The sequence below is a fragment of the Panthera uncia genome (assembly GCF_023721935.1).
Source record: "Panthera uncia isolate 11264 chromosome B2 unlocalized genomic scaffold, Puncia_PCG_1.0 HiC_scaffold_24, whole genome shotgun sequence".
NCBI classification, from domain to species: domain Eukaryota; kingdom Metazoa; phylum Chordata; class Mammalia; order Carnivora; family Felidae; genus Panthera; species Panthera uncia.
The window spans coordinates 6,452,412-6,478,116 of NW_026057580.1; the positions used below are offsets into that span (position 1 = coordinate 6,452,412).

General features: G+C 42.3%; 1 protein-coding gene across 7 annotated transcripts in view; it reads right to left on the reverse strand.

The window, feature by feature from the left end:
* Window positions 1–4,281: 4,281 nt before the first annotated feature.
* MAPK14 (mitogen-activated protein kinase 14) overlaps window positions 4,282–25,705 on the reverse strand; it is a 75,644-nt gene continuing 54,220 nt past the window's right edge. The window contains exons 9-12 of one of the 7 annotated variants that reach the window (XM_049652765.1): window positions 12,938–13,017; window positions 10,519–10,597; window positions 7,528–7,701; window positions 4,282–6,704 (exon numbers count right to left, since the gene is read on the reverse strand). In XM_049652765.1, coding sequence (XP_049508722.1) covers window positions 6,637–6,704; window positions 7,528–7,701; window positions 10,519–10,597; window positions 12,938–13,017 — 401 coding nt within the window. In that variant the 3' untranslated portion in view covers window positions 4,282–6,636. The other 6 variants (XM_049652764.1, XM_049652766.1, XR_007462531.1 and 3 more) reach the window with 6 other exon arrangements.

The following is a 25,705-nucleotide window of genomic DNA, read 5'->3' on the forward strand; positions in this document are numbered from 1 at the left end:
TGACTTCTACATGAAGCACATTCTCCAAACTGAACGAATCAAGAAGTTTTGCAGTACAACAGTGTCCTGCTTGCGATGGGTACTCAGGCCACAGCCTCTGGCCTCAATAATAGGAGTTTTCCAGAAACCTAGCCTGGAGCTAGGCCCTGGACTATCTCGTCCAGGGAGCTCTCCTCCCAGGTGGCTTCAGAAGCTCACACTGCAGGGGCGCCCGGATGGCTCGGTCAGTTAAGCACTGACTTCTGCTCAGGTCATGATCTCGTGGTTCGTGGGTTCAAGCCCCACGTCGGGCTCTGTGCTCACAGCTCAGAACCTGGAGCCTGCTTTGGATTCTGTGTCTCCTCTCTCTCTGCCCCTCACCCCTCCCCCTCAAAAATAAACATAAAAAAAAAAAAAAAAAGAAAGGCTCACACTGTGGGGAGGACACTCTCACACTCACTCTAATAGAACAGCCTCAATGCCCAAGGTCAGTTCAAGAGCGATGCAAACTAACCAGTATCTTGAGTGTCCACAGCATACTGGGCACAGAGGTTTGTTATTTTGTTCATTTACAAATCTTCAGTCACCTGAAAACTAAAAGCTATTATCCCAGCATCACATACCTGACAAAAGCTTGAGTCAGGATTTGAACCTGAGATTTATGGCTTCAAAACCCAGTATTGCTTTCCACTGTAACCCACACCTGCCTAAGAAAATCTTGCAGTCGTACCCCAGTTTAATTAATACATTTTCTGGCTGTGGCAATGGCCCAAAAGCTTCTGAACAAAGAATAATTGTATCCACTCGACACCCACTTCCTTTTTCTTTTTTTGAGAAATGGAATAGCCTTTAATCCAGTATCAAGCATACCTTCTTCTGAACTGTCCTTTTCTCCAAAAAAGATCTACTCCAGTTTTTAAAAAGCCCTTTCCTACATTGAGAATAGGTTAGTAGGTGTTAACCTTCAATTATTTCTTCAAGAAAAGGGTCTTTGTGGGGCGCCTGGGTGGCTGAGTCGGTTAAGTGTCCGACTTTGGCTCAGGTTGTGATCTCATGGTTCATGGGTTGGAGCCCCGCATTGGGCTCTCTGCTGTCAGCACGGAGCCCACTTTGGATCCTCCCTCTCCCTCTCTCTGCCCATCCTCTGCTCATTCTCTCTCTCTCTCAAAAATAAAGAAAGAAAAAAGGAAAGGTTCTTTGTTATTCTGCAAGACTAGAGGTGTCCCAGCTTTATTATTATTTATTTTTGTTTGTTTTGTTTTAAAGTAAGCTCCAAGTATGGGGCGCCTGGGTGGCTCAGTCGGTTAAGTGTCCGACTTCAGCTCAGGTCATGATCTCACAGTTCGTGAGTTCGAGCCCCGCGTTGAGCCCTGTGCTGACAGCTCGGAGCCTGGAGCCTGCTTCACATTGTGTCTCCCTCTCTCTCTGCCCCTCCTCCGCTTATACTCTCTCTCTCTCAAAAATAAATAAAACATTTAAAAAAAAATAAAGCAAGCTCCAAGCCCAATGTGGGGCTTTGACTCACAGCCCCAGATCAAAGAGCCACATGATCTACTGACTTAGCCAGTCAGGTTCCCCGAGGTGTCTCAGCGTTAGACCAGTGGTTCTTAACCAGGGATGATTTTGCACCAGGGGACATTTGGCAATGTCCGGAGACATTTCTGGCTGTCATAACTGGGAGAGAAGGGAGTATGCATGCGACTGTCATGATGTGAGCAGAAGTCAGGGATGCTGTTTGACAACCTACAATGCGCAGGTCTGCCTCGACAAGTAACAATGTGACCCCGGATGCCAATAGTGTCAAAAACTGAAAAATCCTGCTTCAGATCCCCCCCGATACACTCTTCTACTAGGGAAGAAACTACCCAGGGCTCTCAGCTGGGGGCAGAATCCGGCTACACAGGAGTGGTGGTGTTATGCTTGTCAAGAGGCCCCATAGCTGGGTGCAGCCCCTTTCCACCCTGTGTTCTCCTGTCTTGGAAAGTTGGGCTCTGACCCTGGCAAAACTGAAATTGGGGGATGGTTCTCCGGGTCTCACACACACACACACACACACACACACACACACACGATATCTTTCTTCTGCTTGCCACTTACCTTCTCTCGCTCCTGATATATCCTGCACATGTACCCGTCTCCATATATGGTTTTCCACTGTAAGATGGCCGTGTTATTCAAGTTCTCATTGGCAGAAATGTCAATATTTTGCTATCGCAAAGAACAAGACCCCGAGTGACCTTTTATTTTTTCATTCGTGCACTTGTGAGAAGTGTGTTAAGTCCAAAGCATATGTTAAGACATATCTGTATTATTAAAAAGGTCTTCATTTGCATATTTGGTAGCTAAGTCCTCGTAGCTATCAGATCGTACAGAGAAGTGAAGGTCATCACACAAGCACATTCAACTAGTTAACGGACTACTTAGAAAATCTGTCCCTTTTTGCTTCATAAGCATCTGAACCCAGAGTGTCTATCCTACCCATTCTAGTCTTCTGTTAGTCTCTAATTACGTTGTACGCATATGGCCAATGACACAAATATAAGGCAGATTAACTGCAGCAAGTAAATCTTGCAAAAGATTTTGCAAAAAAGATTTGATAAACTTGATAACGCTCGAAAACTGCTTAGATCTCAAAAATGTGGATCTGGCGGACTCAGACCAGCCAATAAAAAGGGAAAAGTAATAAAGTGATCACCAAGAGAGACTTAGAAAAAAGAACAATGTATCAAAAGATTGAGGTCTTTAGGAAAACTGAGGAAGCCTCAAATATTCTTGCCCAAACTCCCCCTCTGATTGTGCTGCAAAAATCAAAATGGGAAGGATACCGCAGGCTGTTCAAGACGGTGTCACGTGAGAAACATTTTGTTCTTTGTTCATGACAAAAGCCTATCTGAAATTATGAATATGCTTTTACAATTCTGCTCAGTTTTCATGATCATCCCAAACAGACTTCCCCTGTCCTCCAATCCCCACCACGTACTAGGAGATTCTGGTCCCCATTTTCAATGGGTTCACTTTAGGGAGCTCTCTCTGGTGTCCATTCTCTTGAGCCACCAGGCAGCACCCACTCAGAAGCCTAGGAGGAAGGCTGAGTCACAGCACTCGTGCCTGGTATGCGAAGGCAAAATATTTCCTGCAACTGTCTGATCCTTGCAGGGGCTTATATATCACGTGTGACAACTGGGTCCCTTTCCTTTTACCCTCTTAAGAAGCAGATGAGGACAGGATGAAACAAAGAGTCTGTGCTCAGTTTGCCTTCTGCCATTATTCCCAGCTGCCAGCCTGGGACCACACACCGCAGGACAGAACACCCAGCTGCACACGCTCGATATCCTCGCAGGCTGGGCCTCGACAATCCAGCCTGGGACACCTGTCAGCATTCCTCGGCCACTGAGAAAGGAAGCACACACGGACACAGGCCCTGAAAACAGCCACGAGACCTCGTGGACCTTTAATCCTGTGGTGCAAGTCACTTGTTTTGAGGAATACTGTCAGGGGTCATAAGATAAATGAGTCATAAAACAGATTGCTTAAAAATCTATAAACAATATACATATATAGGTACACATGCAACCTTCTCTCTGGCAATTTCCAAATGAAAATATACTTTCTACAGATAGAATGTCAAAGCTGAAAAGAACCCAAACAACTACTTAAACAAACTTCATTTTACACATGAGGAGACTGAAGTCCTAGGCCAGGGGTCGGCAAACTTTTTCTGTGAAGGGCCAGAGAGTGAATTGTTTAGACTCTGTGAGCTGTATGGCCTCTGCTGCAACGACTCAACTTTGTCACTGCAGCACAAAAGCAGCCATAGAAAATACATAAATGTGTGACTGTGTTCTGATAAAATGTTACTTACAGACATTGAAATTTGAATCTTATATTATTTTTCACACGCTACAAAAATACTGTTCTTTTGATCCCAACCACTTAAAAATGTAAAAACCATTTTTAGTGGGCTTTACAGAGACAGGCGGTAGACTGGATCTGGCTCTGGGGTCATACTTTGCGGACCCCTGTCCTGGGCTACTCTGACACCCAAGCGTAGTAATACAGAGCCTGCTGTGTTATACCTTATTGGCGATTTGCTCTATCCGTCCCATCAGTGACTCAGATCTGCTTCACCATAAAGTGGACAACTAAGGACCTCTGTAAGTGTTTTCTAAATTTCAGGAGTAATATTAAGATCTATCAGAAACGTACGCCAGGCCACAATGGAAAGAACATCGATATGATGCCATATTGTGCACTAAATAAAATGCAATCAACATAAAAATATAAGAAACTTGAGAAACTCACTAAATTTGAAAAATAGGCTTTATTTTAACCAGTGGTATTGTATGACATCCTATACGGCATAACTGATTACAGCCAAGTTCATGAATACAAATACAATAGCAGTTTCCCTCATTCTCTCTTTTGCTTTCTGTTCAGAGAAATCAGGAGATGAGAGCCTGATGCTCAGAAACCAACGAGCTGTTCCACAGGCTCCAGCCGAGTCCAGGCTCCCGGAGCATATTCAGACTCCTAACACATACACAATCACATGTGCAAAGACCTTTATGAAAAATACTCAGAGCAGTATTTCTTCAGGAAATCACACTAGCATTTACAATCAGACACGGCCGATAAAATTCATCTTGCTGTGGATTGTGAGGATTTGAACTGCACATAAAGGAGATGAGGCCTTTGCGTCCATTTTTCTTTAAAGAGGGGGAGAATCTCAGGTGAGGTGCGGTCACCATCAGCCTGCCTCCTTCCTTCTCGCTCCACAGCTGACTCAGGGGAGCTCCCCGTCCCTCCGGAGGGCATGCACCACGGCACTGTGATATAGAAATGGATACACCTTGTCCCAAATACAAGATTTTGTCGCGCCACCAACAGTGGAAGTGGCTTTACGCTTTCTTATTTCACAAAAGGTTTAAATACGTGGGCCCTTAGGGGGCACAAGATGCCTGAAATTCAGAAAATTAAGGAAGCAACTCTTCTCTACCCCTGAGGATATTTCATCTTTATGAAGTTGAAAATACAAAATATTAGAATAATTTGCCCTTTCTCCCCATCAAATGGAATCACATTCTCAAAGGATTCCTGCAATATACAAAATTCTGAAACAAAATTTTTTTCTCCCCAAACCAAGACCAAGATTTCAATGTTAAGCTGCCAAGAAGACCCTCTCCCAAAGACGGGTGGAAAAGACACCTCGTTACTTCTCTAATAACCACGTTTAGACAAAGATAGCAAAAGGAGTTTCTGGCCTCATGAGTTTTTATTTTTCACTTTGATTTTCAGCATTTCTTAGCATTGGCTATTGGGAGTGAAGAGAACAATTTGTTTTTCAAAGTCTGAGATATTCCCGGGAAGAGCCCTGATCTTTCCCGTGACGGTTCCCTATAAATAGTTTGTCAAAAACCAGACGGCAAGAGTGAAAATGCTATCCACCCATCTGTTCCATTTCTTCATAGTTTTCACATCAAAAGCACCTAGAGTATCAATTGTGTTCAACACAAAATAGCACTGGGACTGGAGAGAGGATGTCACCTGCCCGTGGCATCGGCCGAGGTGATGTGGGCTCTGAACTACCCAAGAAGTCTTCACCGGCAAACCTGCCAGGCACCAGGGCCTCCCGAAGAGAACAGACAAGCAGCTGTGCATGCTCAACTAGCAAGACGTGCAAAACACATCATCACTCTGCTGGGAATAAAGAGCACACAGGAAGTACACTGACAGCAAGAACCGGCTTCTGCCTGCTGGGGCCGATATGCGTGAGACCTCGGCACTGAAGATCGGGGGCGAGCAGAGAGAGGGCAACACCTGGGGGGCGAGGGGGAGAGAAGCACACACACGCATGCTCGCACATGCACACACGATGCCTCCAGGGGCTCCCTGGTTACTTTGGGTTCACGAGTGGCCGTCCAACAACCTGACTACTTGCCTGGCTCAGAACGTTCATCTGCCGCGCTCTCGAACTGCCTACACTTTCTTCTCTCCTTTTAAGGCACAAGCATATTTACAGTTTCAGACACACCTGCTGAGTTCTGAGACTCATACTAAGCGAAGTCAATCACAGACTAGTGCACAGAAGCCAGTTGGTCCTTTTCGGCTGCGTGTGTCGCTGAGGGACGGCTTCTGAAGCAGCCAGAAAGTGTGAGCCCCTTCTCTGTGCCACTGTGGGATACAGGCGCGTCTACCCCCCACTGCAAGGCGGGGCCACAGGAGAGGCCAAAATGGCAAAAGCATGGCTGGGATCTGGGACGTTTAATATTTTTTACTTTGCATTTGACAAACCCTAACCAGAGGGCAGCTCTCGCCTGCCTGAGCTGACTCTCACAAAGAGCAAGCAGTGGCTGCCACAGAGCTTCTGGAACCCCACGTGAAGTCACTGTGATCATAGTTTGCTCATATTCTTACCCCCCACCCCCCACAGAGACAGACACACACATGCACACGCACAGGAGCGCACACATACACACACACGCACACACACGCACGCGCACGCACACACACACACACACACACACGCACGCACACACACCCCTTCCACCATGGAGGAAATCTTTGCAACAAGAGGCACTTGAATGATATTTGGAGAGTTCCCATGAAAAGGCCTTCCCCTCACAGTGAAGTGGGATCAACAAAACAGAAACCAGGTGCTCAGGATTCCATCTCTTCTTGGTCAAGGGGTGGGGGCACAAAGCTGATGACTTCATCGTAGGTCAGGCCTGGAAATTGGGAAGGAAAAGTAGGATGTGAGGGTTTAGACGATTCTCTTCGCTGGCAAGCACTCGAAGCTTCTAAGCTCGAGATCCTTCCTCCCCGTGCAGGCTAATGGTTTGATGGGCGACTTCAAAGAACCGCCTCATTGCTTATGTGCCTATCCTAATGGAACGTGTGATTACACGGCAGTTCAGTGATACACGTGAAAGAACCATTTTTACTTATTTGTTTTATTCCTCAGTGTCTCCTCTTTAAAGTTCTCTGGAGCAGGTGCTCAGGAATAACAGAGCACTCCTGCAAGCTACAGCAACAGGTAATTTTGGCTTGGGGATTTAACTGGAGTTCTGAATGTGTGTTTTATGGAAAGAATTTGAGATTGGACATAGAGGAGACATAGGCTCCATTTCTGGCTGTGTCCCTAACTAGGTCTAAGGTAACAGACAAGATAAAAACTCTCCATCAATTGTAAAACTATAATTCTATAGTTCTATCAACTGTAAAACTATAAAAATACCTTATTCCCTACTTAGAGAGATATTGTAAATGCAGATTCTGAGAACCTCAAAGCTCTATACAGATGTGAGGGGCTGTGTGCAAAATCAGACCAGACAGAAGCACCTCAAAGGTCCAGAGAGTATCATCTACAACAGACAGTTGCCATCAGGGAAACATATTCGTTCTGCATCAAAGACACTAGTGACAAGTTTTAACAAGTCGGTTATAACCAGAAATTCTATTTTCCCACAGCTTTTGGTTAGTGGCTCACCTAAGAAAGATTTTTAAATCTAAGTCCTCACACTAGATGTTAATCCTGCTCTTATGACTTACTCTTCCATTCATCTATAAGGAGGTCCCTGCTTTCAAAGGACTGATCATAAGGATCGGCCACTGGTTCATCATCAGGATCATGGTACTGGGCAAAGTAGGCGTGTGCAAGTGCTTGGGCCGCTGTGATTCTCTTGTCTGAGTCCAGTACAAGCATCTTCTCCAGCAAGTCCACCGCTATCAGTACCATGGATTGGAAGGAAAAAAAAGAGTTTTTAACATGACAGCAAAAAATTATGCTTCATTAAGCAAACACACAATTTTGACTCTTCATAATAAACAAAAGAATTCTCCTCCCAAATGTCTGCTCTAGGATACATTATCCCTCTTCTTCTTGTGTGTGTGTGTGTGTGTGTGTGTGTGTGTGTTGTATCGTGCTTTTTAAGAATACATTACTAAAGAGCAATTTTTAAAAATAACTGAGATTCTGTTTGAACAAGCTTTTGTGGGACGCCAATGTCAAACTGCTACCACTGTAGTCAAACTGTGTCAAAATGAAAGCCTATAACCAAAGTAATCAGGAAAAGGTAAGCAGCCTGATTTTTGTTTTTTTATTTTTTTGTCTGCTTGCACTGTTTATTTACTGACATAAGGCAATGAGTATCCATTAAACAGATCTTCAAACAATGAACAAATTGAGGGTTTTACATGGGTGTGTGGGCGAGACACGGTATTTGGATAAAGGAAATAAAATTTTCACTATGAAAAATTTCAGTGTACAAAACAATAGTACAGTGAATACTCATGTGCCCACCACCACCCATATCCAACAATTAAGATAATCTAGGGGCGCCTGGGTGACTCAGTCGGTTAAGCATCCGACTTCAGCTCAGATCATAATCTTGCAGTCTGTGAGTTCAAGCCCCGCATTAGGCTCGGTGCTGACAGCTTAGAGCCTGGAGCCTGCTTTGGATTCTGTGTCTCCCTCTCACTCTGCCCCTCGCCTGTTCAAGCTGTCTTTCTCTCTCTCAAAAATAAACATTTTAAAAAGTTTAAAAAACAAGAAAACATTATCTATCTATTTAGCTGTGTTTTCTGCTGGACCATTTTAAAATAAAATGATAGGCATGGTACTTTACCCCTAAATATTTCAGCATAAAGACATCTTTCTATATAGTCACAAAACGATCATATCTGACAAACAGATAATTCTCAAATATCATCTAAAATCCAGCTTATGTTAACATTTCTCCAATTATCCTAAAGTTGTCTTTTATACCTAGTTTGTTCAAACCAAGATCCAGTTAAGGGTCACGCACTGCATTTGACTGGGTTTCCTAGGGTGAAAAGTACCAGGTCCTAATAACCGATACCTTGATGAGGAATAAGGTTGGGGTAAGAAAAAGATTCCTCTAAGATCTTGACAGATACAAATATACACACCACATCAAAGGGCAATTTAAGTTTTAATTCATGTTTTGAGAATGCCAGTTAAACATGATGTCAGTGACTGACAAAATACAGCTGTCACTATTTACATCGTTGGTGTACTCCTGCTCAGTTAATATGCTGGGCACAAGTTCATGGTCAGTAACAACATGTTCTGTCTGCAAGAAGAAACTCTTTGTATGACATCACTGTTTGGCAGTGAGCTACGAGGCATGTTTAAATCCTGACAAGTGCAGTGCTGAACACCAGATGGCCCAGAGCCTCCATTCAACTCATCTGCAGTCTGTATTGCTAGGTGGTATCCAGTTCTTTTGAGAATATTTAAATTCATGATTCCAGAGAAGGATGGATGTGACCTAAATAAACTGCTGGGACACACGCATACCTCCCCCCTTCTCTAGAAAAGTGAGTTAACAAGTCTCTTTGAGTTGGCTAAGAGGAAGTCAAACAGTGAGCACTGCCAGGTCTGAAACATGAACTGATAGGATGAAAATACATTCAGAACAGAATGACAGACAAGAAAGCTACCAGCATACAACATGATTTCCCAACATCCTAGCGTATTTACGACTCAAAGAGAGCTTCTCACAGATCCTTGAACTGGATACTACAGCTCAAATAAATCATACAAAGCCAACGGGAGCGTACCAGGGCAGATGCAAACCTCAACCGACCGCACAGAATTCTGTATACCCCTGATGAGTCTGTGGACTCATTTTTGGATGTGAGAGTGGCCCAGCTGAGGTCTGGCACACTTACGATCTCCAAGGCTGACACAGGCTCACCCAGTACTGCCCAACTTTTCAAAAAAGGTGAGCATCTCTGCTATTGTAAGAATTATCACAGTAACACTGAAATCACTCTCAACAATCACTATGGAAGAAGTACTTAAAACGGTAAAGCCACTCAGCCTTCACTACAACCTGAAGAGGGAGTCGTGATTATCAGCCCTCGGAGGATAAAACTAAATGGGAAGCGCAGCTGCTGGGACCCATAAGGAGAGGGAGGACCCACTGAGAGATTTCAAAACATCCCACAATCTTGCACATATAACATGTGACATATAACACACACAACACAATCTTCAGAAAAGAGAGAAGGTTGATTATACTATTATCATAGCATTGCCCCCTCCCTGTCATAGGAAGGCCCTGATCTGATTTTTCTGTGTCTGCCGTTAAAAATCACTGTCCACTGCACAGTCCTTGAATCAGGGAATTAGAGGCTCAGGCAATGACACTTTTAGGGGCCAACCAAAGCATCTATTAGCCCTAGCTTTAAGGAATAAAGCAACTCCCTTTTTTTTTTTTTTTTTAATGTTTTTTTTTTTTTTGAGAGAGTGTGCACACACAAGTAGGGGAGGGGCAGAGAGGGAGACAGATGATCCAAAGCACGCTCTACACTGTCAGCCCAGAGCCCGATGTGGGGCTTGAATTCACAAACCGTGAGATCATGACTTGAGCTGAAGTCGGACGCTTAACTGATGGAGCCACCCAGGTGCCCCAGTGGTACCCTATTTAATCAAAAGGAAAAACTCTTCTTCAGATCCCCAATTTATGTCATAAACAAGTCAATATCCTTGAGATGAGGATACGATCAACTTACCCAAGGGATTGGCACCAATAAATACATTTGCAAAGTTCATTTTCGGCATCTGGGTCAAAGACTGAATGTAGTTTCTTGCCTGTAAAAATAAAAGGTTTTCAAAATGGCTTTGTTCAATAATGTTACTGCTCCCAGAGTCTCAGTCCTGCCAAGGAACAAGTGTTAACTAACAAAATCTGCTAGCTTCAGTGTTTATGACTGTCTTTGATATTCAGTTAAAGACTTCTCTTTTACTGCCTTATGTATGATCATCACCTTTGTTTATTCTGGTTATCTCTCACAGTTACATTTCAAGTGAATGAGAATGCTAACCAATTAAGTTCCCTTTTAATAGCTTTCTGATCAAAGGATCAGAAGTTTAAAAAAAAAAAAAAAGAGGCCAGGAGATCTAAGAAGTTCCCCTTTCTGAAACAGCCTTCTTAGAAAGCTAAAATTAGCACAGGGATTGGTACTCCTAAGGAAAGTCTGGGACTAGCAGTCTTCTGATGGTGCTGATCTCAGTAGGTACTCTTGGTACATAAAAAGGATATTCATGTTAAACCTTGCTAACAAAGTAATCTTGGTAACAAGAAAGTAAACATAAGCCTAGTAGATTATTCTAAGAGTCTTGAACACATTTAAAAAATACTCATTATTAAGAGTAACAAACAATAGTGGGCTATAAGTTACACGGCTTGTGTGGAAATCTTTCCCCTACCACTTAGAAGGTACATCTTTTGGGGCTAGTCCTCAGCTAACACATCAGTGACCTCATCTGCAAAATATTAGTATTAGATATTAGTATTTGGCTTGCCTGTAACATACAGTCACTGTGATACTCAAGTATGATAAAAGTTTATGAAAGAGCTTCAAACTAAAATTCTGCCACAAACATTTATATTACCAATATAGTTGTTATTAGTTTGGTGCCTACGGTGGAACGGGCTTGAGTTTGTATCTTGAGTTTATCACTTTGGGTAAGTCACTTACTCTCTTTAAGTCTTGAGTTCCTCTTCTGTAAAATGAGATTAACAATGCTGACCTCACCAGGCTGCAGTGAGGATTAGAGATAATAAGCCAGCACTTCCTCAGCACAGTGCTTGGTTCAGAGTGATGGCTCAATAGGCATTAACTGCCAACACTGTTGCCTTTAGAAAGTTTGCTCTCATTCACTAAGGGTGTTTCAACTTCACAAGTTCTGAATTTCACCCGAAGGAACTTAAGGCACCAAATATTATTCAGGACTGATAGCTCTACCAAGGCAAACCAAAAACTGGTCTTGAGAATAATCATATAAATACAAATGTAACTCATAAATGTGTACTTCAGAGAGTAGGTATTAAACTATGTCTATAGACATCCCTGTTTCAAAAAGTAAACCCCACTCACTATCAGTCCATCTGAGATAAAATTTCTTTTATCTTAACCACTTCCTTAAAATTCCTGTTTTAACAAGGCTCAACACTAAACGTATGTGTGCACGCCGTATGTGTGTAAAAATGTACACGCACACACGACCTTAGAAAAAGTTCTGGTTGCTAGGGTAACTTCACCTTCTTAGTCATTGTATGTGGCGCAAGTAGAAGTCCGCTTTGAAAAGCCGTTGGGTCCGATTTGAAAAGAACTCGACTGTCCACATGGCTGTAATCCCTTCCTACTTGAGCGTAAAGATAAACGGATGAAGGGAAAACAGAGGTAAGAGAGACCTGTCTGTCTCATGCAGGGAACAGTCATCCCTCTAATAAGATTTTTTAAAAAAAGGTAAATTTCAAGACTGAAATATAGCTGAAATAGAAACAAAGCTGCTGGGAAGGGCCTCTGGATGCCAGCCTGGCTCCCAAAAGCATTAAAGGCGCCTTAGAAAGAAGTGCCCCAATCACCTCTGATAAGAAAGCTAGCATTAGATTAAGTAGTAAGAACTGGTCAAGAAGACACCTTATCCTGTATCAGTGTTCATATTTATTCCATATTATTTACATATTTTCTTTTAAATACAGTACTTATTAGTGTTGGATATTTTATTGATTTTTTGTATTTTAAAGGAAGAATACTCTTTTGCTCATTATAAAAAATTGACGAATAGCCCATCCTAATGGTCCTCAGTTAAATACACTTCCAGCCTAAAGCCATCAGATGGTAACATACCCTAACTAGGAACACACAACAGTCTCTTACGCACTAAATTCATAAAACCCAAATATAGAAGTAATATCATTTTCTATTTACAAGCCTGTAAATTATATTCTCAATCCATAGGATTGGATGACATTTTATCCCAAATGTCAACATCTTGCAACAGCACACAGGCAGTCATCAGTAGCCTTCAAGGCACATGCAAAAGCACTCAGTGACATTAAAAACTGTGTTGATTATACAGTGGCAATAAAATGAAATGTGGCCTTCTGAATTGGATATCCCTATACAGTCTGTTTGTTCTCACCTCATGGCTTGGCATCCTGTTAATGAGATAAGCAGGGGGGGTCCCCGTCAGACGCATAATCTGCTGAAGCTGGTTAATATCTTAGATGCCTAGTCAAGGGCATTGTTAAACATACAGTGCAAAAAAATAACTTTCAACTCAAGTTTTTAAGAAGGCCAAAAAAGCCACCCCAAAACAAAGGAAAAACCCACCCACTCATTCCCCCCACCCCCCACCCCAGGCCAGAGCCCAAGGCTGTATGTTAAGGCACACTTCTATGAATGGCATGAGAGTTATTAGGCATGCAGCCAGTGACTGGCCATGCAGATAAGAAAAATTGCTTTTCTTTCATTTTAGCATCATCTTTAACATGAAATATTTTAGGCTCCCTGGAAAGAGACTGCCCTGTGATCCAGGATGCCAGCCAGAGAACTGTTTTCAACAGGATGGCCCAAACCTGTTTGCTGGGGGGGGGGGGGGGGGGGGGGGGTGCGGGGGGGAGGTAAATGGAGAGGATTCAGAAAATTTTGATTTGGCTCTGGACAAAATAAAACTTTCAATATATCCATTCAAGGAAGAGGTTAAATTTTTGTGGCACAGGTTCTGGTGACTCTCCAAGGCACCACCCCTCCAAACGTAAGACATGGCCGGGTGTGTGATGATAAGCAATGCCAAGTTTCAAAGACATTAGTCGTGGTACATTTATAACATGCCACAAACACACAGTTTGTGTGTTATCACAAACACACAAACACACAGGAAGAAACAGGAGACACGGGGGAAAGTTAGAAGCCAACGGCAAGGACGGAACAGAAGTCACAGGCCACTGATGGTGTTCTAGCAAGCCTCAGTGATTTCCTCCACAAGTCTCTAACAGGTGGACAGGCTGACTCCACTTCATAAACAGCCGGGAGGGAGCCTACAAAACAGTCTGCCGGGACCGAACCATGAGGTCTTCTGTAGGTACGCGCGCGTATGTAAGCGGCACTCCAAGCTTTCCTCTTCGTGCTGTCCCATCAGCTTTAACACAATTCCCCCGCCTCCAAAGTGCTGTAAGAACTGCCAGTTTATCATGTGTTCCTATTAAAGGAGAAGTGATGGGATTTGGAAAATCAACACAATTCAATAAAAATGGTCTTGTATTCCCTTTCTTCTTAAACCTTTCGTTCCCCGCTGCGGCTGGCGTGGCATCTTCAGTGAGCACCCTGGTCAAGTAATTACACTTCCTTGGGGCTCCCTTCAGTAAGTTTTCACCTTAACTCATCCTCAGAGCTCCAATGCCCTAGGGGTCGGATGACGTGTGTAAGGCTGGCCATCAGGAGAGGGCTGGGGCCACACGCTCCACCCCGCCTGTCACATTCTGTTTCACACCGGCCCAAAGACAGGCCAGCAGATTCAAAAGGTGGCATGAAGTCGTTTTAACTTTCTCTCAACAAAGTTTAGATTTACCTTTAAGCAAGTTACATAACGAACGTTACTTTGCATGCCAAGAAATGTAACCACAGGGGGCCCGCTAAGTAAACCCCCCCGCCCCCCCCGCAGTAGTGGAACACCAGTTGGGTTTTAAAATCTTAAAATTCTGCCACCTCTCTTGTCTTTCTTGTGAACAATACTTGGCCTGTGCATTTTCTGTCTTTGTTTCCTTTAGTCAAATAGGTTCTTATACCCCCTTCCTGTCAGGAGGTTAGGAAGAATAGATTTCTAGAGAAAAATGTGAGTCGGTGAAAGGGCTTTTGCTTTTTTAGTATGATTTTTTTTTTTTTTTTTTTTGTTCTTTCACTGATTACTATAGGTGTTGGGTCACTAACCAAAAAACTCTCTCCTCAGCCATCCACCATGACCCATTTTATCCCCTTTTCTCCCAGCACATCCCAACTTGTTCTCAATCAGCCCACCCGTTATTGCATTTTCTTACAATGTCTTCTTATTTATTGATTGAATTTCTACATCAGTGATGGCATCACTACCTCACTATTCTTCACGAGTGATGAAAATAGCTATTGGCTTTCTTTTTTTATTACATTCCTTCACTAATGAATTTTTCTTTTTATTTCTAATACCTTTACACAGGTTTCCTCACCTGGCTTTGTTATTTACACAGCATGTATCCTACACATCATGTGCTTTTAAAATAAACTGGTACTTGGGGAGTATCACTGACATCAAATTAATCTTGTTTACCCTTTTGATAGTTTAAAACCCCTTTTATCTACTCGCCATAACCATGTAGGAAAAAAAAAACCAAAACTTTCTTATTCCTGTACTCGATACAACATTATTTGAGTGCGCTCTATATTCTGGTACTCCATTTTATTATGCCCAACTCTAGAGCTATTTAAATGTATAATATATCCTATTTCACCGAAGATAAAGGTGATCTCATTATTAGTTTGGGCACTTGATGTTGTTTCTTTCTTAACAATAAATGATGGATTAATAATAGGTAAATACTATATCACCCATGCTTTTTCTTTCAGAAACTCTTATGACTAACAGCACACACCTATAAGGCAGATGGTTGGGGTGGGAGACACGACTAAGCAGGAGCTGCTAACAGCCCTTCCCAGATAGGGAATGAATTTACTATCTTAGTCTCCTTAGTACTATCAGTAAACAAAGTGAACTTCCTCCCAACCCCGCTCCCTTGCCCCCGTGTTTTCTCTATTACCGGTTTTTCTCAGCAAATGCATTTAAAACAATAAAGCACCATCCTCACTACGCAGCATCTCGTATCTTCTTTGATTCATTCTATCCAGCTTCTGCACTTCATAAAGCAAAAGAAAACACTCCTTTGGGTTAACACTGTGGTCAGTAACTCTGACAATGACTTTCAAAATAGCGTGCAATCGCACGAGATTCAAGTTTAGAGATCATGTTATCAGAACATCTGATATCTATGCTCAGCTCTGCCAAGTGACTCAGTGCATGACTCAGGCAAGTCACAGCTTTTCTGTGCTTTTCCTTCTTCTTCTTAAATAAATAAATGAAACAAAATAATAGAGCCAGCACAGTCTCTTACATCCCTCAGAATAGAAATTGATAAATACACTGGACTTTGTGCTCTTTTAAAGGAATGTACCGGAAACATACCAGATGACAATATTCTTTATTTTGTAAGGGAGACGATGAACCATTCAAACTCACCTGCTCAAGCCTGCCTCCAGCTACCCAGCAGTCCTTCCAATTGGGCAAAGGGACCCCGTTAGTCAGAATGCTGGGACGAGAATTCGGGAAGGCACGACTGGAGCTTGGCTCCACAGCTCTTTTTCCCTTTTAGTCAACTGCCTGGCGGCAGACAGAGGAGAAAAGGGAGAAAGGCTGAGCTTTCATGATCTCTCTCTTATCTCTGGCCCCAGAAAATGACCAACAGCAGGAAATCGGAGCCAAAGCAAGCCAGAGTCACATTCCCACGGCTTCTCTCTAAACCCCTGCTTAGAGGCAGGAAAGCATTAGCTCTAAAGCTTTTTCTCAGGTTATTTGACTTGTAATTACAAAGGCAGGCTGTGGGAGGAAGGATTTACAAGCCAACTCCAGTGGATGTGAGGTACTAGGACTGGTCTGGAGACAGGGTGGAGAGATGGCCCTGCTGAGAATAGACAACTTATACAAGATGCAGAGTTGTCGATTCTAAAACAATAAAAAGCAGGAACTTCTGGAAAAGGGCAGTAGCGTGCACCCAATGCACACTTCATCCTTGTGGTGATGAAGCTAGACTAGTACATGGTGAAGCTCATGCTCTGAGAGCAAGCACTAACCAGAATATAAAAAGAGCTCAGGTATATGTGACACTGCCGAGGAAAATGATGTCAGGGCTTGGTAACAGAGACCAATTTTCCATTGATCTCTTGGAATGAGTTAGAATCTCAAATCATTTACTGGGACACGACTGCTCAATACCAGCTCTCATGATCTATGTATGTACTCCAATAGAGAACGAAACACATGCACGTGAGCAAATGTGTACACACACACACATACACACACACTTATACTTCATCCTGGAAGTCAGCACAAAAGGGCACACGTGCTTACAAACATACCCAGGTCAAAGTACAGATTGAGGGAAGCGGCAGAGGCTCCCAACAGGGCAGATAATTACAATCAAAGCATCAACTCACAGACTCTGAGGAGATTTTCTTCAAAAGATCAGCCCCTGGGGTTCCAACGAGTCTTAAAATGAGCTTCAACTGATCAATATCTAATGGTGGACTATAAAGGAAAATGTTGGGACAAAATAAAAATAAAAAACACAAACGACAACAAAACAAACAAACAAAATACCCCAATAACAAAAAGTGAAAACCCCCAGCCAAGCCAAAATGGTGAATTAACCTAGATCAGGGCTTCCATGGATGGTCACTTCAAGTAGAACATGTTCCTCCTGTGCAAAGACTCAAAATACTACCACTCACACCCCCAATTTATATTCATTCTGGGCATCTGTCAACATTACCCATCAGTAAAGTGAAGTGACTTTAGCTGGGTCAAAGACAGCAGGTGACAGCACAAAAGCTTCACTCAGTCCACACCTAACCTCTTTACCTTCCACCAAAGCGTGAGAAGCCAGTTGAGCAGAAAGCACTGGTAAGCAGAGTGCTACACGAACAGAAAGAGCAGCAGAGCATAGGAGCTAGGGCTGGCCAAGCTCCCCTGGGAATACTCCCCCGAAAGGCTTGACCCAAGGAGCTTGTAATAGGACAGGAGCCTGCCACTACCCCAGGGCCTAACACCACTTGAGCGTGCCCTCTGGGAAACCTGTCCCTCTGCAATGGCTAGAGCAGGCAGAGAGGAGCTGTGAGTGATAGTCGGCCAGCAGAGGGCCCCACTCCCCCACTGCATCCGCGTGTTCTTCAGGAGCGCCATCATGAAGCAGAACAGGAGAGTTTTCCATCTCACAAGCGCAGTGACAAACCTCACACATCCCAGAGGCTCTACACAATAGGCTACAACGTCCAAACCCTTATTCGGGTAGCCAACTATTCCGCATATGTGCATATATTAACCAGAAGACAGAAACTGTTCGTTTGTTCTTATTGCCTTTAGTCTTGCCCAAGAAGGAAGTTAAAAGGGGAGAGAAAAAAGTTATATAAAGTAAGCTTTTAATATTCTCTATGAAAGTGTGAGAGTTTATCCACGTCTCTACTGACATTCGGGGAAAAGGAGGGGAGGATGACTGTCTTCTGGTGCCTATCACACATCCTGTCAGGTTGTTGGCATATTAGATCCTTCTCAACCTCAGGTCTCACTTCCTCAGAGAGGACTCCCCCCACACTCTAAATAAGAAAGCCTCTTCTTCCTTGTATTCTCTACCCCAGCACAATGCTTGCAAACATCAATCTATAATTACTTCGTTTGCTTTCTGTCACCTCTGCTGATCTGTATGTAGCTCCATGAGGGCACGGGCCACCCTGACTGCCACCTATCCCCCGTGCTTAGCCTGCTATCTGCTACATGGTGGGCACTCGAAATATCTGAGGAGATCTTCTCCTCAGGAAGCAGGAAGGAAAGGAGGATGGAAGAAATATTTCTGTTTATGATTACACATATAAAGGTAATACGGTGTAACTTAAAATAATGGCTTCTGCAAACCACAGTTGCCTAAGTTACAGGAATTACTGACGCAATATCACTGGCATCTTGCCCTGTTCTTCCCCGTCCCCACCCCCACCCCCAGCTAAGAAATTGGCTTAAATGGAAGAACATTCTAGACAGGAGTCAGCAAACCCCAGCCTGCTGCCTGTTTTGAAAATAAAGTTTTATTGGAACACAGCCATGCCCATTCATTTATGTACTGTCTGTAACTGCTTTCACCCTACACAGCAGAATTGAGTAGTTACAACAGAAACCAGATGGTCCCCAAACCCTAAAATATTTACTATCTGGCTCTTTTAAGAAAAGGTTTGCCAAACCTCAGCCTAGACCCAAACAATTTGTGTTCTGTAGAAAACAAGGTTAAATTAGAAACAAGTCCACTCACAGAAATCATTTCTAAATTAAATATAGTAGAGAACTTTGTCATCTGCAAATGGCAAAAATCAATGTGTTCTGGAGGTTAAAATTTCAATACTGACTCTTAGTTCAAAGTGCTGACAAGAAAAAAAAACTAAAGCGTGCAATAATGGGGACAGAGAGGGGAGGATGGACGAATATGGTCTTGCTTTAAAACAATCAAATTAAGGGGCGCCTGGGTGGTTCAAGTCGGTTGAGCGTCCGATTTCCACTCAGGTCATGGTCTCACGGCTTGTGAGTTCGAGCCCCGTGTTGGGCTCTGTGCTGACAGCTCAGAGCCTGGAGCCTGCTTTAGATTCTGTGTCCCTCTCTTGCGCTGCTCCTCCCCCACTCATGCCCTGTCTCTCTCTCTCTCAAGAATGAATAGAAAAACATTAAAAAATAAATAAAATAATAAAATTAGCTATATGACAACAGAATTTAGTACAGGATCCCCTCTGCCCATTTTAATTGATTCAGTTTACAAGTATTAAGTCCCTTCACACTCCAGGAACAAATTTAACTGGGTAGCTCTCCCACAACACAAAGCATATCATATATGAAAACCAACTAGACTGCTTCAACTCTTAAACAGGTAGTTTTACAATATATGCATCAAAATTAATCTCAGGAAATAAAACTGTTGAGATTGGTACTCTTGTTTAAGAGACTTCTGACTACTGAAATGAGAGTCAAGTTTTACACTCCCTTCAGGGAAGCCAGAAGACTCTGGGCTGAGTTTCTTAACCGCCCTACCTTCACCTCATCATACCTGAAGAGTGTGGCACTCCCGCTAGTCACAGAGGCTCACGACAGCAATGAGCTGGGGGCCCCATGTCTCTGCCAGTATAAAACAATCACACGTCTGAAGAATAAAGCCCGAATTCTTAGCCCCTCATGGCCCTCCCTGACTTGGCATCAAGCTTCTTTTCTGACTGCCTCAGACGGTTTGCTTCAACGCACACCAAATATTCTAGGCAATTCTAAGCTTCCACCTTCTTATTTATGCAAGTCATATGCAGGAATATCCTCCGTTCTCCCCTCCTATCAAGTCTTTTCTTATTTATTCTACAGTCCTACTCAAATAAGAACTGTGCTGTGAAGTCTTCCTGGATATCTTAAGTTCGAATTACTTTACTTCTTCTCAATAACTTATTTGTACCTCTATTACAGCATTTTTATCACTCTGTCTTATTTTATAATGAGAGAGTAGACATTTGTTCTGGTAACTCCTATAACTCACTTTACACTGAGTATGATCACTCTGGTTTGGGGGACAGGTACTATCTTATCCCCAGCACCTTCCACAGTGTAGTTTCATAAATATTGGTTGGCTTAAAAAGACTAGTTATAATATGCTTTCTAACTCAGCTCCAGCCCTCTGCCTTGCCCTAAAAACCTATAATGATCATACTCGATGGAAAGTCTAAATACAAAAAGTAGTCCAGAAAAGTTGCTTCACTTAATATCAGGCCTAACAAAGCCCTCAAACCTTCCAACTGAAGTGTCTACACCATAAAGAGTACGCAAGTATAATGCCATGAGTGTGTAAGGGCTATGAGCAAAGAGAGTTGCTACAGCATGATAGCCAATACTTGGGAGATTAGTAAGCACACAATGCAAAACAAGAATCTGCTTAGTAGCTAAAAGTACTTGTAAGAGGGAAGTCAAAGCATGCAGACCTCAGAAGAAATCACCATAGGTTCTCCAAGAGCTGGCAAATCCATTGAAATACAGGTCAGTCTTCCAATAGTACCAGCTACTGTAAGGCCACTACAATTTGTCCAGGCAGTTAAGGCCAGAAGGTGCTTCAAGCAGCTACATAAGCAGAGCAAAGCAAAATGTATCACATAATGACAATTAGTTATCTCCACAACAAGCCATCCTTCATAATTGGTTTAACCCTCTTTTTCCCCCCTAGATAGAAGAAATTTTTCCTGTTAGGTAAACATGTGTTTCAGTTATAATGATCAAATTGTCAAAATTCAAATCATAGATGTCTTGGTCCTTTCTAAAACAACCACTGAGGCCCAAGATTACTCTTTAGGTTCTCTGTAACAAAAGTAATAGGTAGAATGAATAGATGAGGAAATCAACCTAAGGTTAATGGGGTAATCAGAAGGAAAATAAAAAAACCAATATTCTATTCACCTCTAAGTGTTCTAGACAAAGCCAGAACATTAATGTCTGGAGGGTGGAAAACCTTCCTATGACAGACAGGATGGACTAGAAGAAGACTTAGGCCTACTTTCTTCTCTTCTTGGTTGTCAAAATAGTCATTTTCACTGTCACGCACACTAAAATTCTTAAGGTACTTTAGGTTTGTGGACACACGTGAAAATTCCAATCTTTTCTGGGAAAATATAATGTCAAGTTGGAGAAGAAAAGGCAAATAATGTAGTAAAATTTTTTTTCTTCTTCAGCATTTATTAGGACCTTGCTTTCAGTGTCTAAAGTGAAACTTTTTTTTTTTTTTTTTTGAGAGAGAGAGAGAGAGAGAGAGAGAGCACGTGAGTTGGGGAGAAGGGAGAGGACGAGAGAGATAGAATCTTAACCAGGTTCCATGCTCAGCACAGAGCCGACACAGGGGCTCGATCCCACAACGCTGGGATCATGATCTGAGCCAAAATCGAGTCAGATGCTCAACCAACTAAGCTACCCAGGCACCCCATGAAACTGCTTTAAATTTTTTTTTTTTCAACGTTTTTTATTCATTTTTGGGACAGAGAGAGACAGAGCATGAACGGGGGAGGGGCAGAGAGAGAGGGAGACACAGAATCGGAAACAGGCTCCAGGCTCCGAGCCATCAGCCCAGAGCCTGACGCGGGGCTCGAACTCACGGACCGCGAGATCGTGACCTGGCTGAAGTCGGACGCTTAACCGACTGCGCCACCCAGGCGCCCCGAAACTGCTTTAAAATGAGAGAGAATAGGGGCACCTGGCTGGCTCAGTCAGTGGAGCATGCCGCCCTTGATCTCGGGCTTGTGAGTTTCAGCCCCATGCTGGGGGGTAGAGATTATTTATTATTTTTTAATTAAAAAAATAGTAAAATGAGAGAATATTTGAAACTAGTGACTGCAAGTGAGGGGTAGACGTGACAGCAAGGGGTACATCAGAAATTTTTTACTGGCGTGTTTTAGCCCATAATCTGGGAGCTGAGAACACAGGTGTTCATTATGTTATTCTTTGTTTTTTTTGTATTTCATAAAATCTTTGAAAAAAAAATCAAAAGAAATAAATAAAGTAGAATTAAGGAGCAAATTTAATACACTAAGGAAATTCATATGGAGTAAGGCAGCAGCTAATGGCAAGTAGATTATAACTCAACAGCCCCATTAGCCTCTGGTTAATATCTTAAAGGTACCCCTTCTATTAAGATGAAAGAAGGAGGGGCACCTGGGTGGCTCAGTCAGTTAAGCATTCGACTTCAACTCAGGTCATGATCTCACGGTTTGTGGGTTCGAGCCCTGCACCAGGCTCTGTGCTGACAGTGTGGAGCCTGGAGCCTGCTTCAGATTCTGTGTCTCCCTCTCTCTCTGCCCCTCCCCTGCTTACACTCTGTTTCTCTCTCTCAAAAATAAAAACACATTAAAAAAAATTTTTTAATGAAAGAAGGAAAAAAAGTTTTACACATGAAGGAAATTCATTTGATTACTTAGGAAAGGAAAATGACAGCAAACAAACACTGTGGTCTCCAGAAGAGGAAACAGTATTTGATGTGTAACAGGGCTCTGAAACTCATTTTCTCTCTTCCTTACACTACAGACTATTAAGTATTGGTAATACCATTTTCTAACTGGCCACTCTTCTCAAAACCAATGGCATTTGAAATAGGCTAGCACTATGCCTGAAGGGACATTCTGTATCCTCACTATCTTCTAATGTGAAGTTCACCAGCTGTGTCCACCTGATATACCTAGTTGACTGGACTTCTAAGGCAAGGCTTCATTCTTTAAAACAATAATCCTGTTTTTGAGCTAGATGGAAAAAGTGTTCTACAAAGTCATAAATGAGAATAGCTCCAAACCTAACAATATATACTTAGTTTTAAGACAAAAATTAGTATTTCTTACACCTTTAGGGGAACTCCAAGGATTATTAACAACCAGTACTAAAAGCATCTCTCAAGGAGGAGACTCATCACAAAAAATGAGAAAAAGGTAGAATACGAAGAAGACTTATAGAGATCTAAAACTGCGTTGTCCAATGCAATACCAGTAATCACATGAGATTAACTAAATTTCAATGTAATCTAAATAAAATCTAGTAAGATTTGAAATTCAGATTGAAGACTCATAAAACTATGAATCCAAAGGAACTTCTCTGAAGTGATACTTCCTTGACATGATAAAGAGCATTTATGAAAAATACACGGTTAAAATCATAGTCACCGGAGAAAGGCTGAAAAACTTCCCTCTAAGATAAGAACAAAACAAGGATGCTCACTTCACCACTGCTATTCAACATTATACTGGAAATCCTAGCCAGAGCAACTGGAAAGGAAGAATTGAAACCATCTCTATTTGCAGATGATAGGATCCTGTAGATAGAAAAACCAAAGAATCCGCAAGAAACCTACTAGAGCTAATGAACAAGTTGAGTAAAGACGCAGTGCACAAAGTCAACAAGAATCAGTTTTGTTTCTTCACACCAATAATAAACAACCTGAAAAAGAAATTAAGAAAGCAATTCCATTTCCAACAGCATCTAAAAGAATAAAATACCTAGGAATGAATTTAGCCATGAAGGTGAAAGATTTGTCCAATGAAAATGATAAATCGTTGCTGAAAGACATTAAGAACTGAAAAATGGAAAGACATCTCGTGTTCATGGATAGGAAGACTTAATATTGTTAAGATGTCAATATTATCCAAAGTGATCTAAAAATTCAATGCAATTGCTATCAAAATTCCAACAGCCTTCCAGGGTACCTAGGTGGCCCAGTTAAGCATCCAGCTCTGTTTTTTTATGTTTTACTTATTTTTGAGAGAGAGAGAGAGAGACAGACAGACAGACAGACAGACAGGGAGCGAGCAGGGGAGGGGCAGAAAGAGGGAGACACAGAATCTGAAGCAGGCTCTAGGATCTGAGCTCCAAGCACACAGATGTTCCTCCACAGAAGATATACAAATGGCCAATAAACACAGGAAAAGATGTTCAACATTACTGGTCATTAGGGAAATACAAATTAAAATCACAAAGAGATCATGACTTAAGCCGAAGTCAGATGCTTAACCGATGCTACCCAGGCGCCTCATCCGACCTTGATTTTGGCTCAGGTCGTATCACAGTTTGTAGGACTGATGGAGCCTGGTGCCTGGCTCTGTGCTGACAGCCTGGAGCCTGCTTGGGATTCTCTCTCTCCCTCTCTCGGTCCCTCCCCTGCTTGTGCATGTGCACACACTTTCTCTCAAAATAAATACATAAACATTAAAAATACATATTAAAAAAAATTCCAACAGCCTTTCCTGCAGAAATGGAAAAGCCCATCTTCAAATTCATATAGGATTACAAAAGAGCCTGAAAAGCCAAAAAAACAAAACACAAACAAAAACCCCCAGCCATTTAACAGTGAGAACAAAGTTGAAGGACTCATACTTCCTGAATTCAAAACTTACTATTAATCTATAGGAATCAAAACAGTGTGGTACTGTTATATAAGCATAGATATACAGGCAAATGGATTAGAATTAGCCTTGGACAGAAATGCCAAGCCTATTCAGTGGGGAAAGGATAGTCTCTTCAACAAATGGTTCTGGGACAACTGGGTTTCCATATGCAAAAGAACAAGTTGGACCTCAAACCTGACATCATGTACAAAAATTTACTCAAAATGGATCAAAGACCTAGGTATGACAGAGAAACACATACAACTCTTAGTAGAAAACACAGTAAATCTTCAAACCTTGAATTTGGTAATACATTCTTAGATATAACATGAGCAACAAAAGGAAAAAATAGATGAATTGGAACTTCATCAGAATCAAAACTTCAGTGCATCAAAGGACATTATCAAGAGGGGCGCCTCGGTGGCTCCAGTTTGTTGAGCGTCTGACTTTGGCTCAGGTCATGATCTCACAGCTTGTGGGTTCGAGCCCTGCATTGGGCTCTGTGCTGACAGCTCAGAGCCTGGAGCCTACTTCGGATTCTGTGTCTCCCTCTCTCCCCCCTCTGCCTCCCCCGCTCATGCTCTGTCTCTCTCTGTTTCTCAAAAGTAAACATTAAAAAAAAATTTTTTTTAAAAAAGGACCTTATCAAGAAAGTGAACACACTACCCACAGAATGGGAGAAAATACTTGCAAATCACATATCTAATAAAGGCTTAATATCCAGAATATACAAAGAACTAAAAACTCAACAACAAAAAGACAACCCAATTAAAAGATGGGTGAAGAACTTGAACAGACATTCCTCCATAGGAGATACACAAATGGCCAATAAACACAGGAAAAGATGCTCAACATTATGAGTCATTAGGGAAATACAAATTAAAACCACAAAGAGATACCACTTCATACCTATGAGGATGGCTATAATTTAAAAAAAAAGAAGAGGGCGCCTGGGTGGCTCAGTCGGTTAAACGTCCGACTTCAGCTCAGGTCATGATCTCACAATCCGTGAGTTCGAGCCCCGCGTCGGGCTCTGTGCTGACACCTCAGAGCCTAGAGCCTGCTTTGGATTCTGTGTCTCCCTCTCTCTCTGCCCCTCCCCTGCTCATGCTCTGTCTCTCCCTGTCTCAAAAATAAATAAAAACATTAAAAAAAAAATTTTTTTTTAATGTTTTTATTTATTTTTGAGACA